This window comes from Lemur catta, chromosome 6 (assembly GCF_020740605.2).
Source record: "Lemur catta isolate mLemCat1 chromosome 6, mLemCat1.pri, whole genome shotgun sequence".
NCBI classification, from domain to species: domain Eukaryota; kingdom Metazoa; phylum Chordata; class Mammalia; order Primates; family Lemuridae; genus Lemur; species Lemur catta.
The window spans coordinates 9,554,290-9,572,629 of record NC_059133.1 but is presented as its reverse complement, the minus strand read 5'-3'; the positions used below and the strand labels follow the sequence as shown (position 1 = coordinate 9,572,629).

Sequence of the window (18,340 nt, the reverse complement as noted above, 5' to 3'; positions counted from 1 at the left end):
AGCCTGGGGGTAAGAATTGAGGTTTTGCTGTTCACTGGCCCTGAAAGTTGGGCATGTACTTAACCCCACTGTGCATTGGTTTTTTCATCTCTAAAGAGGAGTTGTTGAAGGCTGGGTATGGTGGCTCACTCCTAGCACTCTCGGAGGTCAAGGCTGGACGATTGCTTGCAGTCAGGAGTTTGAGACCAGCCTGACCACGAGCAAGACCCCATCTCTACTAAAAATAGAAAATATGAGCTGGAAGTGGTGGCGGGAGGCTGAGGCAGGACTATTGCTTGAGCCCAGAAATTGGTCATACCACAGCACTCTGGTTGGGGTGACAGAGTGAGACTCTGTCTCAAAAAAAAAAAAAAAAAAGTTGGAAAGATTGCTCGGGTACTGCATGTGAAGTGCTTAGCATGGTACCTGTCACGGAATAGTTAACAAATGTTGCCTGTTCATTATGATGATCATCAATGTCATTATTCTTTTCTATCTTTTCTTTAGCCCAGTCCTTGTATTCTTTAGAGATACAGAATAAAAACTATCAAATGTAGGTTCTGGGAAAATATAACCCTTTTTCCCCATGTTTTGTGGGTATAGCTCTCACTGGGTATTGCAGGGTAAATTGCAGTCTTAATAAAGACATTATTTGAGCTCCATGGACCAGAGAGACTTTGTGAATACAAAGTGCTGACAAGTTATGATGGGCAAGCTGAGAAAACCGTCATGGGGCTCTTTGAGAAAGTGCCTTCATGCTTAAGATTAAGCTTCAGTGCCTTTTACAGTGAAGGCCACAATCTGCACTGGCCTTGTTTGCCCTCTCTGGCTTCTTGGCCTGCATCAGCCTCATCGGGTGTACTTTCAGGTGGTTGGCAGTCGTGCTGACTCAGGGGAAGTGAATGAGGATCATCTGTGCTGAGTTTCTTCATCCCTCTGAAGATAATCATAATTCCCTCTGCTTAGCCCTGTTTTCTCATTAAGAAGCTTAAGGTGCTTTCTGTTTCTAACAAAGACTGTCCAGCGAGGATCATTGAGTGCCTGGTGTGATTCCTCCTGACCAGATAGATGCCACATGGGGTTAGTGGCTCCTCCTCACCACTCTTCATTTATTTCTGTTGATGCAAGTACTATATGAATGTGTTGTTACTGCTAAAGGTTTGTTTTTTTTCAAACTGCAAATAAAGTGCCTGTCTTCCTTGCCTTTGCAGAGTCATCAATTATTGTCCATAAGGAAATGTACTATGTTGATATTTCTGTCAAGTACATGTACTCAGAGATCTTTTTTTTTTTTTTTGGACACAGAGTCTCCCTCCCTCTGTTGCCCAGGCTAGAGTGCCATGATGTCAGCCTAGCTCACAGCAGCCTCAAATTCCTGGGCTCAAGCAATCCTCTTGCCTCAGCCTCCTGAGTAGCTGAGACTACTGGTGTGCACCACCACACTTGGGTAATTTGTTTTTTCTATTTTTAGTCACTTGGCTAATTTTTTTTCTATTTTTAGTAGAGACGGGGTCTCATTCTTGCTCAGGCTGATCTCAGACTCCTAAGCTCAAGCGATCCTCACGTCTCGGCCTCCTTAATAGTGCTAGGATTGTAGGCGTGAGCCACCGCGCCGGCATTTTTTTTTTTTTTTTTTTTGGAGGCAGGGTCTTGTTCTGTTGCCCAGTTGGTGTGCAATCATAGCTCACTGTTGCCTTGAACTCCTGGGCTCAAGCAGTCCTCCCCCCTCAGCCTCCTGAGTAGCAAGGACTATAGGCATGTACTACCACGCCTGGCTAATTTCTTAATGTTTTGTAGAGACAGGGTTTCACTATGTTGCTCAATCTGGTCTTGAACTGGCCACAAGCAATCCTCCTGCCTGGGCCTCCCAAAGTGCTGGGATTACAGGCGTGAGCCATTATACCTGGCCTGAAAGAGATCATAAAAAGGCATCATGCTCTGTTGTGCCATTTGCTGTGACTTGTAACATTTAAACTATGTCTTCATAGAACTAACTGCCTTGTTCTTTTACTGCAGTGTATATGATAATGGACATACCACTCCTCTTGTGACAGTTTGGGTTGTCAGTTGCCACTATTATAAAAAGTGAATTGGCCGGGCACGTTGGCTCACGCCTGTAATCCTAGCATTCTGGGAGGCCGAGGCGGCAGGATCGCTTGAGTTCAGGAGTTCGAGACGAGCCTGAGCAAGGGCGAGACCCCCCTCTCTACTAAAAATAGAAAGAAATTATCTGGGCAACTAAAAATACATATAGAAAAAAATTAGCTGGGCATGGTGGCTCATGCCTATAGTCCCAGCTACTTGGGAGGCTGAGGCAGATTGAGGTTGCTGTGAACTAGGCTGATGCCACGGCACTCTAACCCAGGCAACAAAGCAAGACTCTGTCTCAAAAAAAAAAAGTTACTTAATGAATATCCTTGGATGTGTTATACATAGGTATATTTCTAGGGGTCACTACCTAAAAGTAGGATTGTTGGTTGAAAGATCTTTGCTTTTTAAATTATTTCAAATCAGCTTTATGGAGATATAGTTTATATAAAGTAAAATGTACCGATGTACATATGTAGTTGATGAGATTTGAACAATGTATATGTATCATCACAATTAAGATAAAGAACATTTTTTTTTTTTTTTGAGACAGAGTCTCGCTTTGTTGCCCGGGCTAGAGTGAGTGCCGTGGCGTCAGTCTAGCTCACAGCAACCTCAAACTCCTGGGCTTAAACGATCCTCCTGCCTCAGCCTCCCGAGTAGCTGGGACTATAGGCATGCACCACCATGCCCGGCTAATTTTTTCTATATATATATTTTAGTTGGCCAGGTAATTTGTTTCTGTTTTTAGTAGAGACGAGGTCTCGCTCTTGCTCAGGCTGGTCTTGAACTCCTGACTTTGAGCGATCCACCCACCTCGGCCTCCCAGAGGGCTAGGATTACAGGCGTGAGCCACCGCGCCCAGCCGATAAAGAACATTTTAATCACATTTTGCTTTTCTTTCTTTTGAGAGGATGTCTTACATTGTTGCCTGGGCTACACGGTACCTTCAAAACTCCCATGCTCTAGTAATCTTCTGTCTCAGCCTCTCCAGTAGCTGGGACTACAGGCATGCGCCACCATGCACAGCTAATTTTTCTATTTTTTGTGGAGAAGGGGTCTCACTGTGTTATTCAGGCTGCTCTTCAACTCCCAGCCTCAAATGATCCTCCCGCCATCCTTCTGCCTCGACCTCCCAAAGTGCTAGGGTTATACGCAAAAGGCACCCACCTCACTTTGAAATTTCATAAATAATAACATATTATCTTTTCAATGGGCTATATCAAATTGTTCTACTGCCAGCAGCATTTGAGAGCAACTGTTTTCTATACTGGATGTTACCAGTCTGTTTAATTTTTGTCAGTTTGATGGAAAAGAAATGGTAATCTCAGAGTACATTTTTCTGATAACTAAAGAGATTGAACATTTTCTTACTGATTTATGAGAATTCCTTATATATTCTGGATATTATTCTTTATTATAAAATCAGAAACTTTTTGTCCTACATTCTTATATGAAGATAATATTTTAGAATTGAAGAACAATCTTAGATCATGACCTAGATTCTAGGTCTCTGGTTTCCACCCCTGGTGCATACCAGAATCAACCAGGGAGTTTTTAAAAATTCTGATTGAGGCCAGGTGCAGTGGCTCATGCCTGTAATCCTAGCACTTTGGGAGGCCGAGACAGGAGGATCACTTGAGGCCAGGAGTTTGAGACCAGCTTGGGCAACAGAGCAAGACCTCATCTCTACAGAAAAAATAGAAAAATTAGCTAGGTGTGGTGGTGTGCACCTGTAGTCCCAGCAACTTGGGAGGCCGAGGCAGAAGGATTGCTTGAGCCCAGGCGTTTGAGATTGCCGTGAGCTATGATGACACTATTACACCCTATTCCGGGCAACAGAGCGAGACCCTGTCTCAAAAAAAAATTCTGGGCCGGGCGCGGTGGCTCACACCTGTAATCCTAGCACTCTGGGAGGCCGAGGCAGGTGGATCGCTCGAGGTTGGGAGTTCGAGACCAGCCTGAGCAAGAGCGAGACCTCGTCTCTACTGAAAATAGAAAGAAATTATCTGGCCAACTAAAAATATATATAGAAAAAAATTAGCTGGGCATGGTGGCTCATGCCTGTGGTCCCAGCTACTTGGGAGGCTGAGGCAGTAGGATCGCTTAAGCCCAGGAGTTTGAGGTTGCTGTGAGCTAGGCTGACGCCATGGCACTCACTCTAGCCAGGGCAACAAAGCAACACTCTGTCTCAAAAAAAAAAAAAAAAAAAAAATTCTGATTGAGTGGGTAGTCTGCTGTACTGTTAGCTGCATGACTGATGGAGGCAGCCAGGCACTGGTTCCAGGTAGAACCACTGGACCTAAACAAATTTCTATGGGATGCTATTTGTGTGTGCCTTATACTTGACCAGACTCTAGTTGAGAGTGATAGAGAGGTGACACAGACTGGGAATTGGTGTTCAGCTCTGATAGGAAAGGCACACATATGCACATACCTACACCACATCATTACTCATAACCCTGGCCTTGGCATGGTTAAGGAATATCTGAATAGATCAGTTACAGGAGCACCTCTGGTGCTTTGTTTGCCAGGTCAACTGCATTGTGACTCCCAGAGATTGTAAGTGACTTTAGGTTGTACTGGACTCCAAATTGAATGGTTTTTCCATTCTAATCCTAGAGATTTCTAATCTTAGAGATTTTTACTTAATTGTAGCATAAGTAACATTCAGTAATCAATAAAATTTACAATGTAATCAAAGATGGCTTTGAAAAACAGTGTACAAAATGATTTAGAATGGGAAATGGTTGTCTGGCTTTTACCTTTCCCTGTCCAGAGCCCTGGTGGTGCCTCATTTGCAGCATTGTGTATGTGAACTGTTAGTCTGGGTTTATACTGCTGCTAAATCTTTCCCTTCTTCCTCAACAGTTTCAGTCATTTAGTCAGTACCGCTGTAAGACTGCCAAAAAGTCTGAGGAGGAGATTGACTTCCTTCGTTCCAATCCCAAAATTTGGAATGTTCACAGTGTCCTCAATGTCCTTCATTCCTTGGTAGACAAATCCAACATCAATCGTCAGTTGGAGGTATACACAAGTGGAGGTGAGTGCAACAGGCTGATTGCCATGACCTGTGAGTTTCCAGCTGCTTGCCATCTGTTCCGAACGAGTAGATACTGCCAGTAGAGCAGATGAGTCACTCTTAGGCAGTGGGCTGTTGGCTCTTCTTTGGTGCTTCAATATCAACAGTAGCTGAATGCTGATGGTGGGGGCTACTGGGCTTGGCAGTCTGTTGAGGGACAGACTAAATCAGAGCATATTGAAATTTACATTTGTGAACACTTCCACTGTGTCTCTAGGGCCTTTGTTTAGATTATTGCTTCTCAAACTTTTTGGTGTCAAAACGTTTTTTAAAATATTGAGAACCACAAAGTTTATCTATATTTAAAAAAAATTTTTTTTCCAATAAAAAGAGTGGCATTTTTGCAGGTGTCTTCAGTGTCAGGCTTTATAGAAGACAGCTGGATTCTCATTTCTGCTTCTGCATTCAGTCTGTTAAACAATATACTGTTTAGATTGAAGTATATAAGGGAAATCTGGCCTCACAGAGACAGTTAGTTGATATAGGGAGAAGTATTTTAGTAGCCTTCTCAGGCAGTACGGATTTTGTTTGATACTATACTGTATATGTAGTAGTATGTACAGGTCAAACATCCCTAATCCAAAAATCCGAAGTGCTCCAAAATCCCCAAATTTGTGAGTGCATACATTATGGCACAGTGGAAAATTTTATATGTGATCTTAAAGTATTGTAATAAAATTACATTCCGGCTATATGTATAAGGTGTATCTGAAACAATGAATTTTGTGTTTAGATTCGGTTCCCATCCCCAGGATATCTTGTTTTATATATGCAAATATTACAAAATCCAAAAGACTCTGAAATATGAAGCATTTCTGATCACAGGCATTTTAGAACGATACTCAAACTGTGATTCTTTCAAACAAATGGTAGTTTCATACAGGTTAGGTGCAGTGAGGAATCTGAAACTATATTGTGACCCTTGTTATATTAAAGTTATTGGTCTATCCTGCAAATTGAATGGGTCTTTTACATCCATACATGATTTGGTAAACTATTGGTTCACTGAGTTATAAGGATGTTCCAAATGTTGACACATTTTATTTCACAGGTTTTTTTGTTTGGTGTTGTTTTTGAGATAGGGTCTCACTGTATTGCCCAGGTAGGGTGCAGTGGTGACATCATAGTTCACTGCAGCCTCAAACTCCTAAGCTCAAGCCATCCTCCTGCCGGCCTCCCAAAGTGTTAGGATTACAGGCATGAGCCACCGAGCCTAACACAGTTTTTTTTTTAAATCAGTTTGTTACCTTTGCCACTGACCAACCTCATCAGGCAAATCTTTTATTTGGAAGCTGTAGAGCTTGTAGTAGCAGGTACAAGTTTTATATAACGTTTTTTCATTTTTGCTTAAAAGCTCAAATTTTTGGCTGGGCGCAGTGGCTCACGCCTGTAATCCTAGCACTCTGGGAGGCCAAGGCGGGAGCATCGCTCAAGGTCAGGTGTTCGAGACCAGCCTGAGCAAGAGCCAGACCCCGTCTCTACTGAAAATAGAAAGCAATTAGCTGGACAGCTAAAAATATATATAGAAAAAATTAGCTGGACATGGTGGTGCATGCCTGTAGTCCCAGCTAGTCGGGAGGCTGAGGCAGGAGGATCATTTGAGCCCAGGAGTTTGAGGTTGCTATGAGCTAGGCTGATGCCACGGCATTCTAGCCCGGGCAACAGAGTGAGACTCTGTCTCAAAAAAAAAAAAAAACCTCAAATTTTTTATTGGCAGGAATCCCTGTCAATTGTTTTCATTGAAGTGTGATAGGTTTACTTCATTCAGTTTTGAAAAAATATCTGCTGAATAACCAGTTTGTGTCAGGTGTTTCAAATAAAAATGGTGCTTCATGAAAAAAAGGGACTTGTTCTTTTAAGTGCATGGCAAAAAACAGTACAATGACTACTGGTACAGTTTGGTGTCACTGCCTGATTTATCCTAAGTTGACAGTAGTTTTACTCAGCATTGTTTTTGCATCCTCAGTGCAAATGTTGGCTCAGTGAGAAAGGCAAATAGCATCTTACTGTTATTAGGAAAATACTTTTCACCTCATGGACTTCTGAAAGGAGGGGCCTGTTACTGATGAAAGGGGTCCTCTCATATTCTCAGGTATGTTGTAGCCAGAAAAAATTTAAAAATGAACTGTCTCCCTGTAAGCAATTGTTGGTGAATTTAAGATTAACATAAGGTTAGTCATGCTGTTTATTGGTATTCCTTTGAAGACAGAGTTATTTCCTTTTGAAGGAAGCTTTAAGGCTACCAGCAGGTGAGTTTATTGAGTAACATTCAGAGGTTGGGCTTGCCTTTTACCTGCCTCCTACTGAAGGGTTCACAGTGTCTGTCTCTCTTAGGTGACCCTGAGAGTGTGGCTGGGGAATATGGACGGCACTCCCTCTACAAGATGCTTGGTTACTTTAGCCTGGTGGGGCTTCTGCGCCTGCACTCCTTGTTGGGGGATTACTACCAGGCCATCAAGGTGCTGGAGAATATCGAACTGAACAAGAAGGTAATTGCCTGTTCCCAAAGCCAGAATGTCTGTCCACTTCTAGAGAAACTCTCTGATTTCTTAGGACAAATTTCCAAGAGAGGTAAAAGGACATTGTTACAGGCCAGTTGAAAATTGAGACTAAAACTAGACAAACACCTGCAGTGAAATTCTGGGCCTAGACGATTTTGGGGTTAATTATACTCCTTAATTCCATTTTTTGAAGAGGGTGATAATGGCAGCTTTTTCTATTCAAGTTTCACTGGTCTTAAAGAAAGAAAGATTTAGTTCTAAGATGATATATCTATCAGTACATGGTTAGTTGTGATTTTCCTAGCCACAGGAAAACAGATACTGTGTTTGTGATGTTTGGTTCGTGTGTGTGCATGTGTGCACATGCGCATTTTTGTCTTACCTGTTCTTTCTTTTAGAGGGCTTATTTGAAAAAAGCAAGGAAAAATAACAAAACAGGTATACAGAGTGTTAGAGCTGAAAAAGATTTTAGGGGTCATCTGGTCCAGTCCCTTCCTGTTAACAGCTAAGAAAATGGAGGCCTCAAAATATAACTTAATCAGTGAACAGTACAGTCTGCTCTTAGACCCTCTGACACCAGAGCCAGAGCTTTCTCTGGGTAGTTCAGGGCCTCTGCAGGAGAAGTTCTCCATGTTTCCATCTCAGCTGGCACTAGGCCTCACTAAGTTTCAGGTCCCATCTGGGATGAACTGGGACTCATGGATGTTTGTTCCACCTCCTTCCTCAGAGCATGTATTCCCGTGTGCCAGAGTGCCAGGTTACCACATATTATTACGTTGGTTTTGCGTATTTGATGATGCGTCGCTACCAGGATGCCATCCGGGTCTTTGCCAACATCCTCCTTTACATCCAGAGGACCAAGAGCATGTTCCAGAGGACCACGTATAAGTATGAGATGGTAAGGGGTCTCTGTGTGCAGCCTGGGGCTTTTTTAATCAGCTGACTCCTTGGCTTGTATACCAAGTTTTCAGTAAACCCCATCCAAAATTTTGCTGTGTTAAGCTGGCAAGGTGGCAAAAACCTGTAGTCCCAGCTACTTGGGAGGCTGAGGCAGGAGGATCACTTCAGGCCAAAAGTTCAAAGCTATAATGCCGAGGATCATACCTATGAATAGCCACTGCACTCTAGCCTAAGCAACAGAGTGAGATCCCATCTCTTAAAAAAGAAGAAAGGAGAAAAAAGTTCCTATTTTGTATGGTTTTTTCCAATATAATTTTTTAATGGTTAGCCTACTCTAAGAGTTTCTGTTATGTCTGTTACCTCAGTTCATTAACATCTGGGTGATAAGGACTATGGATGGGTTCAAGATATGCATAGAATTAATTAGGAGGAGGTTTCTAGGAAGAGAGAACAGCATGAGCAAAGGGGTTGAGTATTGCAGTGACACAATAAACCATTTTGGCTGGGAGGGCTGGAGAGTAGTGTGAATTAGGGTATTAGACTCTGGAATAACCTTTATTACCCAGGTAAAGTACAGTCTTGTGTTGCTTAACAACAGGGATCCGTTCTGAGAAGTGCATCGTTAGGTGATACTGTTGTATGAATATCATGGAGTATGCTTACATAAACCTAGATGGTATAGCCTTTGACATACCAGGCTATATGGTGTAGCCTATTGCTCCTAAGCTACAAACCTGTACAGCATGTTACTGTACTGAATATTGTTAGCACTTGTAACACAATGGTATTTGTATATATAAAAATAGAAAAGATAAAGTAAAAATATGGTATTGTAATCTTATGGGACCACCATTGTATATGCAGCCTGTCCTTGACATAAACATTGTTATGAAGCGCACCACTGTATTTAGTCTGTATTCTGTAGGCATCGAGGTACCGTCAAAGGTTTTAGGTAACTTGATCTTAACTGATGTAAAAGGATTGACCTGGTGGTATGTGTGGAGTACCCTGGAGAGACTTAAGACAGAATTGCCAGTAAGGAATCCAGGAGATGACCAGGGAGGACCTGGAGCTATGACAGATGACAGAAGTTCAGTAGAGCTAGAGGAAGGATGGGAAGAGAAAGTTTGGTGACTGGCACAAGACAACAGGTTAAGTTGGAAGATCTGTGCAGAGTACATCTGGGAGGATAGTGGGGCCACATAAGTAGTGGGGACCTCAGGAAGTCCATCTCACTTGACCCACAACACTCTCTACCCCTTCCCCAGATTAACAAGCAGAATGAGCAGATGCACGCGCTGCTGGCCATCGCCCTCACTATGTACCCCATGCGTATTGATGAGAGCATTCACCTCCAGCTACGGGAGAAGTATGGGGACAAGATGCTGCGCATGCAGAAAGGTGACCCACAGGTCTATGAGGAACTTTTCAGCTACTCCTGCCCCAAGTTCCTGTCACCTGTAGTGCCCAACTATGACAACGTGCACCCAAACTACCACAAAGAGCCCTTCCTGCAGCAGCTGAAGGTGTTTTCTGATGAAGTGCAGCAGCAGGCCCAGCTGTCAACCATCCGCAGCTTCCTTAAGCTCTATACCACCATGCCTGTGGCCAAGCTGGCTGGCTTCCTAGACCTCACAGAGCAGGAGTTCCGGATCCAGCTTCTTGTCTTCAAACACAAGATGAAGAACTTGGTGTGGACCAGTGGTATCTCTGCCCTAGATGGTGAATTTCAGTCCGCCTCCGAGGTTGATTTCTACATTGATAAGGTATGGCTATGCTCTGGGCTAGGATCTATGGGGCACTCTGTTCATCTGTTTAATAATAAATATTTATTACGGGTTCACTATCTTCTTGGTCACTGCCTGTATATATGGGATACCCCAGTGAACAAAATCAACAAAGATTCCTGCCCTTGTGGTGCTACCATTCTCTTGTTTAAAAAAGAAAAATAGGTGAGTTTGGGAGTGGTCGCTCACAGTGTACTCCTAGTGCTTTGGGAGACGAAGGTGGGAGGATCTCTTGAGGCCAGGAGTTCGAGACGAGCTTGAGCAACATAGCAAGATCCCATCTCTACAAAAAAATAGAAGAATTAGCCAATGTGCTGGTGCACACCTATAGTCCCAGCTGCTTAGGAGGCCGAGGCAGGAGGATTACTTGAGACCAGGCATTTGAGGTTGCAGTGAGCTATGATGATACCACTGTACTCTAGCCCAGGCAACAAAATGAGACCTTGTCTCAAAAAAAAAAAAAAAAAAAGTGATAAACAATAGACATTGTAATTCAACAAATTATGGTAGTAGGTTAGAAGTTGCCAAGCACTGCAGACTAAAGGTAGAAGCAGTGAAAGGCACAGTTTGCAGTATTAAATAAGGTACTCAGGCTTTGCTGAGAAAGTAAAATTTAAGCTAAGACTTGAAGGAAGTGAGGGAGTTAGCCAGCCACGTCTGGGTAAAGTGAAGAGCATTCCAGGCATAGGGAGCAGTTAGAACAAAGGCCCCGGGGCAGGAGTGAGCCCGGGACGTTTGAGGACAGCTACAGTATGCCTGAGTGGCCTAAGAGAGTAGGCTGTGGTAGATGAGGTTGGAGAAAAGGGGACAGGTGCCTGTAGACTGTTGGAAATACTTTAGCAAGTGGGAAGCCATCATCCTGACTTCTGACACCATGGTTAGTGTTGCCTGTTTGTGAACTTCATACAGTGGAATTGTACTGTGTGAGCTCTTTTTGTGTCTGGCTTCTTTTGCTCAATGTCTTAATTGAGAGAATCACCATCCAGTGTCATTGTATGTAGCAGTAGTTTGTTCATGCTTATTGCTTTGTGATAGTTTAACATCTGTAATTATTGTACCGAAGTTTGTCCATTCTCCTATTGGTGGACATTTAGGTGGTTTTGGCTATTACAGAAAATACACACAGGAGCCAGGTGTGATAAGCCACATTTGTAATACCAGCACTTTGGAAGGCTGAGGCGGGAGGATCTCTTGAGTTCAAGAACAGCCTGGGCAACATATCAAGACCCTTGCCACTATAAAAAATAAAAAAATTCCCCATAATAAGCTGAAATAAAAAAAAAAATTACCCAGGCATGGTGGCCCATGGTCCTAGCTGCTCAGGAGACTGAGGCAAGAAGATTGCACAAGCCCAGGAGGTCGAAGCTGCAATAAGGCTCCAGTGATCTGTGATCATGCCACTGCACTCCAGTCTGAGTGACAGAGTGAGACTGTGTCTCTAAAAAACGAAAAGAAAGAAAATACAAGATTTTTATAGAGTGGCTATCCATGGTCCATCTAAGTTTTTTTTTAGTAATACACTTATATATGCCTGTGTATGCATCAAGTTCTTTCTGGAAGGATACACAAGCAATAGAGCAGTGGTTTCCTCAGAGGAGAGGAAAGGCAGGTTGACAAACGGTGTTTTCACAGTTGTGATTTTAAGTTCAAGCTGGACATTATAAGCTTTTAAAAGAACCAAGTTTTATTTTCTGACATGAGTTTTTTAAGACCTAAGATAGTCTAGGCTCCTGGAATTATTCTTTCTGTGAGATACCACCTCCCCTTTTTGCTTGTCTCCCCCACGTACATACACTGACAAGTGAAGAAAACATTCTGCTCAGACATGTTTGGAAACCTGATACAGACTCAGGAGAGTCCATTAAATCAATGAACTAGTATCTGTTGTCTCTTTTGGAATATTCTTAGCCAGTATCTCTTAGGTATTGTTTCTGTTCCCCTCTCTTCCTTCTGGAACTCTTATTTAATGTTTGTTAGACCTTATTCTGCCGTGCATGTCTCTTAAACCCTTCTTCCATATATTCTATCTTTTTATCTCCCGTATTCAGATGATTTTTTTTTTTTTTTTGAGATAGAGTCTCGCTCTATTACCTGGGATAGAGTGCCATGGGGTCAGCCTAGCTCATGGCAACCTCCAACTCCTGGTCTCAGGCGATCCTCCTGCCTGAGCCTCCTGAGTAGCTGGGACTACAGGCATGCGCCACCAAGCCCGGCTAATTTTTCTATTTTTAGTAGAGATGGGGTCTCCCTCTTGCTCAGGCTGGGATTTCTTTTGATTGATCATCCTATACCTTATTAATCTCTGTTCCTCTATCTATTTCTCGCTTCTCCCTTTTTTTAACTTGAGGTATGGTCCTTTGTTATATGCTTGGTTATTTTTTACTACATAGGGTTCATTGTCCTTAGAAAACTATTTTTCGGCATTCCTTCAGGCCTAGGATGAATGTTCATTCCTCTAGAGGTGATACGCTTTTGCCTCTTCAAGGTGCTTTGGGATGTTATTGGTCGGAGATCACCATAAACTGAGCTTACAGCTTTGAGGTCCCCTGGACCACCCAGGGGACAAGCCCAAGCTGCAGACTGTTAAAAGAGTCACCTTGTGTTTGTTTGTAAGGTCTCTGGGTTGGGTCTCTCTTATAGGTCTCCCCCTACTTGGCAGGATTTGCTTGGAGTGGAGAGTGGGATGGCAGTTCACTTTTGGTTCACCTCTGGCTTGAGGATGAAGTCCTTTGGGATCCCAGCATTAAAACGAGGATCTTCTGTTAGACTGCCCTGGCCTTGGTTTGTCCCTCAACCCAGGTTTTCTAGGATCAGCAAATGTCCTTGCGGCAGAGGCGGCTTTTGTGCTTTGCTTAGAATGGTTTCTGTTTCCCTTTAAACAGTTCTTTTACTTTTATTCTCTTGTTAGCTCTTTGATGCTTTAAGGAAAATTTTAAAAATATCATGCATTTTTAGTTTTAAAGTATACAGTTAGGTGATTATTAGTATGTTCAAAATGTTTTTCAACCATCACCCCTATCTAATTCTAGAACATTTCTATCCCCCAAAAAGGAAACACCCTACCCAATAGCAGTCACTTCCAATTTCCTCATCCCCTGGCAAACCACTTTCTCTCTCTCTGCATTTTACATTTCATGTAAATAGAATCATATAATATGTGGTCTTTTGTGTTTGGCTTCTTTCACTGAGCATGTTTTCAAATTTCATCCACATTGCAGCATATATCAGTACTTTTATTCTTTTTATGGCTGAATAATATTCCATTGTATGAATACACCACATTTTGTTTATCCATTCATTAGTTTTTGGCCATTTGAAGTTTTTTTTTTACTTTTTGGCTATTATGAATAATGGTGCTATGAATATTCATGTATAAGTTTTTCTATGAACGTTTGTTTGTTTGTTTGTTTTTGAGAGAGTCTCATTCTGTCACCCTGGCTAGAGTACAGTGGCATCATCCTAGCTCACAGCAACCTCACACTCCTGGGCTCAAGTGATCCTCCTAACCCCAGCCTCCAGAGTAGCTGGGGCTACAGATGTGCACCACCATGCCAGGCTGATTTTTCTATTTTTAGTAGAGACGGGATCTTGCTGTTGTTCAGGCTGGTCGCAAACTCCTGAGCTCAAGTGATCCTCCCGCCTCTGCCTCCCAGAGTGCTAGGATTATGGGCATGAGCTACTGCGCCCAGCCAAGTTTCTGTGTGAATGTATGTTTTTAATTCTGAGATATAGATCTAGTTGAGGAATTGCCAGATCAGTTTGGCTAGTTTGTTTTTGAAAGTTCCTCTTGCTTTTTCTTCATTTAGAGTTTATGGCTTTTGGAAGCCTTGGTGTTTGGCAGAACTTAGCTATCCCTGACATGAACAGACTTGCCAAAAGTAAAAACATGTCAACAGTGGAAGTTTTTCGATGTTGTTTTAAATCATTCTTTTAAAAATCAAACAAAACTATCCTACCTATGTAGGATCATGTCAGCTACCTTCAGTCCTTTGGAGTTCTTAGTGCCTGACATACACATTCTTTGGCAATACCAGGGAAGTGCTACATCCCTCTGTTGTCTTTTAGTGACCCAGCCTAACTAATCTCAACTGTCTGAATGGTTTCAAAAAACATTTCTCCCAAGATTTGGCAATTTGGTTATTACAAGTGAAATTTTGCTATGAGATTATATTAAGGTTAGGTTAATTATATGTTTCTGATTTAAAGTCCCTGTATCAAAATTTTTTAATTGCATGTTTTTATTATTGGTCCTCTGTTGTATTACTAGTTCAGGTTTGTCTTTGGCAAAATGCTTCCTGGTTTTTTTGTTTGTTTGTTTGTTTTACTTTTCATTCCTTAACTTGAAGAAAATCCTATCCAAGAGATTTAGAAAGTTCTTGGGGTTGGGCGCAGTGGCTCACACCTGTATAACCCAAGTCAGGAAGATCACTTGAGGCCAGAAGTTGGAGATCAGCCTGAGTAAGGGTGAGACCCTGTCTCTACAAAAAGTGGAAAAATTAGCTGGTGTCATGGTGCATGCCTGTGGTTCAGGGGTTCGAGATTGCAGTGAGCTGTGATGATGGCACTGCATTCTAGCCTGGGTGACAGAGCAAGACCCTGTCTGAAAAAAGGAAAAAAGAAAATTCTTGGGCTTTAAGCTAGAGTATGTAGAGATTTTATAAGTAAAGTGATGTTCAATATATTTTGACCTAAAAACAAAATAAGACGGGACTGATTTGCCAATCTTACCAACAGTGTGTGAGAATAAAAACCATTTTTAGGCTGGGCACAGTGGCTGACACCTGTTAATCCTAGCCCTCTGGGAGGCCGAGGCGGGTGGATCGCTCGAGGTCAGGAGTTCGAGACCAGCCTGAGCAAGACCCCGTCTCTACTAAAAATAGAAATAAAAATTATCTGGACAACTAAAAATATATATAGAAAAAATTAGCCGGGCATGGTGGCACGTACCTGTAGTCCCAGCTACTCCCGGAGGCTGAGGCAGTTAGGATCGCTTGAGCCCAGGAGTTTGAGGTTGCTGTGAGCGAGGCTGACGCCACGGCACTCACTCTAGCCCAGGCAACAAAGTGAGACTCTGTCTCAAAAAAAAAACAAAAAACCAAAAACCCATTTTTATTGCCAAAAGATTCATGTTCATTGAAAAAGACTGGAAAAGAACAAATAAACAAGTTGATAAGAAAATAAAAACAGCCATTTAGAAAGAGCAAGCTGCTGTTAACTGATTATACTTTTCCAGTGGACCTTTTCAACCCCTTTGCTTTGAAAAACAGTGTAGGGAATTATCTCACACTCAGTATCCTAAGTGGGTCGTGGATTAGATGACCCTGCCCCTTCCTTCCACCTTTCTGCTCTTCTCTGACTGTGTTTTTCCCCACAGGACATGATCCACATCGCAGACACCAAGGTTGCCAGGCGCTATGGGGATTTCTTTATCCGCCAGATCCACAAATTTGAAGAGGTGAGAGGTCTGAGAGAGTTTGTTGGCTGGGGGTAGATTAGGAACTGAGTGGGGAGTTTTAACATTTTTATTTCTGATTTCTATTTTTAAGAAAGCCTGAAATTCACCCTTTAAGTTTCAGACTTAAAGCTAGACTGGCTGGCTACTTGGGGTTTGGGGAGTGGGGTTGGGCCTGTAGGAATCGCTGTGTCAGCCTTCTCTGCAGCATCTTTTTCCAAGATCTCTGTCTTCGTGTGGCCAGCTCTCCTCTCCCTCCCTGGCATTTCCTAATATGGGTGGATTCACTGCCTGCTCTTACCGGTCCCTCCCCATTTGGCACTGTTTTCCAGCTTAGACAGGTCTGACCAGTTCTAGCAGGCTAGAGGACAGGAAGCTCTGTTTTGACAGACTTGGTGCATCCCTCATCTTTCCCTGGGAGAGGTCTTGTGGGTCAGGCCAAACACTGGAAGGGTATGGGTCTCTTTTTGTGGCCACCACTGGAACCACTGTGTCCTGGTGCTGTGGGTCCTCCAGCAGAGGTCAGACTCCTGCAGGATCATAACACAGCCCCAGTGTTCTTTTTACTTTCTAGCTGTGCAGGTCACATCTCTCAGGGTGGTGGGCTGGGGCTGTCTGTTCACAAGGATCCTGTTCCTTGTGATAGGAGAAAGCCAAATCTGATTCTTCCCCTAACTGGACTAGTAACCTTGGCAAGTCGAGCTGCTCTGCATCTCTTTCCTGTCTATAAAATGGGTAGAGCAATGAAGAGTGTGGGTTTGTTGAGTGTGAAAAGCAGATGGAATAACAATCTGCATGAACTGCAGGGGGCCGTGTGAATGTCGGGGCTTTACATGCACATAGTGGACACCCTTGCCCACATCAGGGACTCCCCTCCCTGGCCGCAGAGCGGCAGCTGGGAGTCTGACCTAGTGATCACATAAACTGTATGAAAAGGATTGGGGAAAACCCCATATCAATCTTTGTTTTTCTTTCTTTTCCAGCTTAATCGAACCCTGAAGAAGATGGGACAGAGACCCTGAGGACATTCACTCTCACATTTGTCAGGAAGCTGTTTTGATATTATAGGTGGGAAGTGTTTTTGCCACCGTGAAATCTTTACCTAGATTAGCCACTGGCCTGTCAACTGAGTTGAAATTTATTCAAATTAAGGACTGAAATATTTTAAGTAGATCTCAGTAAAGGATCTTTGGAGCCAGATTTGTCATCTCATTATTGCAGGGGTTAATCTGTGGGTTGTGGCAGCATTTCCCATGTGTCATGTTTTTGTGATGTGTCAGTTATTGGTGTTTAAATTTAATTCTTTAATCCCTTGTGTTCTTAAATCACTATACAATTTATAGGACATTGTCACATTTCCTATCTTATTTGCACCTCGCAAGAATCCTGTGAGCTTTAAATAACCTGCCATAATTTGAATGACATGTTAGTGGCAGTGCTGAGTCCTGGGAAGAAACTACTTAGCACCTCCTACTGCCAGGAACTGTCCAAAAAGATATCCAGGTCCACTGCTCACAGCTTGGGTTTGCTAGTTCCCCGTCTCAGTGATGAGGAAATGGAGCCTGGGGTAATTAAGTGACTTGATTCAGGTCACATAGCTATTAAAAAAAGCCCAAGACCTGTAGTCCCAACTGCTTGGGAGGCTGAGGCAGGAGGATTGATTGAGACCAGAAGTTTGAGGGGTCTTGCTATGTTTCTCAGGCTGGTCTTGAAATCCTTGCCTCAGGTGATCTACCTGCCTCAGAGTGCTGGGATTACAGGTGTGAGCCACCACCCCTGCCTTCCAAAACTTGATAATTACTTTACTATTGAATGCTATAGTGGGTTGAATGGTGGTTTCCAAGATATGTCCACATCCTAATCCCTGGAGTTTTCAGTGTGACCTTATTTGGAAAAAGGACTTCAGGGTTATAAGTTAAAGATCTCAAGATGAGATCATCTTGGATTATCCTGGTGGGCCCTAAAATCCAGGGACAACTGTCCTTATGAGAGAGACACTGTATAAAAAAGTTAGCCAGGGCTGACCGCGGTGGCTCATGCCTGTAATCCTAGCACTCTGGGGAGGCCGAGGCGGGCAGATCATTTGAGCTCAGGAGTTTGAGACCAGCTTGAGCAAGAGTGAGACCCCGTCTCTACTAAAAATAGAAAGAAATTATATGGACAACTAAAAAAATATATATATACACACACACACACATATATATATATTTTTATATATATATATATATATATATATATATATATATATATATATATATATAAAGTTAGCCAGGCATGGTGGCACATGCCTGTAGTCCCAGCTATTCGGGAGGCTGAGGCAGTAGGATTGCTTGAGCTCAGGAGTTGTTTGAGGTTGCTGTGAGCTAGACTGATGCCACGGCACTCTAGCTGGGGCAACAGAGTGAGACTCTGTCTCAAAAAAAAAAAAGTTAGCCAGGCATAGTGGTGCACGCTTACAATCGTAGCTATTCACGGGGCCGGGGAATTGGAGGTTGTAGCAAGCCGTGAGCACGCCACTGCACTCCAGCAAGACCCTGTCTCAACACAGAGA

The 18,340-nt window shown here is 42.9% G+C and overlaps 1 protein-coding gene across 2 annotated transcripts in view; it reads left to right on the top strand.

Moving 5' to 3' along the window:
- The window catches only part of EIF3L (eukaryotic translation initiation factor 3 subunit L), a 29,644-nt gene extending 12,655 nt beyond the window's left edge, over positions 1–16,989 (top strand). For both annotated transcript variants that reach the window (XM_045552898.1, XM_045552899.1), the window contains 6 exons: positions 4,939–5,110; positions 7,484–7,638; positions 8,378–8,548; positions 9,819–10,316; positions 15,712–15,792; positions 16,773–16,989. In XM_045552898.1, coding sequence (XP_045408854.1) covers positions 4,939–5,110; positions 7,484–7,638; positions 8,378–8,548; positions 9,819–10,316; positions 15,712–15,792; positions 16,773–16,811 — 1,116 coding nt within the window. In that variant the 3' untranslated portion in view covers positions 16,812–16,989. The remainder of the gene's footprint in view (positions 1–4,938; positions 5,111–7,483; positions 7,639–8,377; positions 8,549–9,818; positions 10,317–15,711; positions 15,793–16,772) is intronic.
- Positions 16,990–18,340: the final 1,351 nt, after the last annotated feature.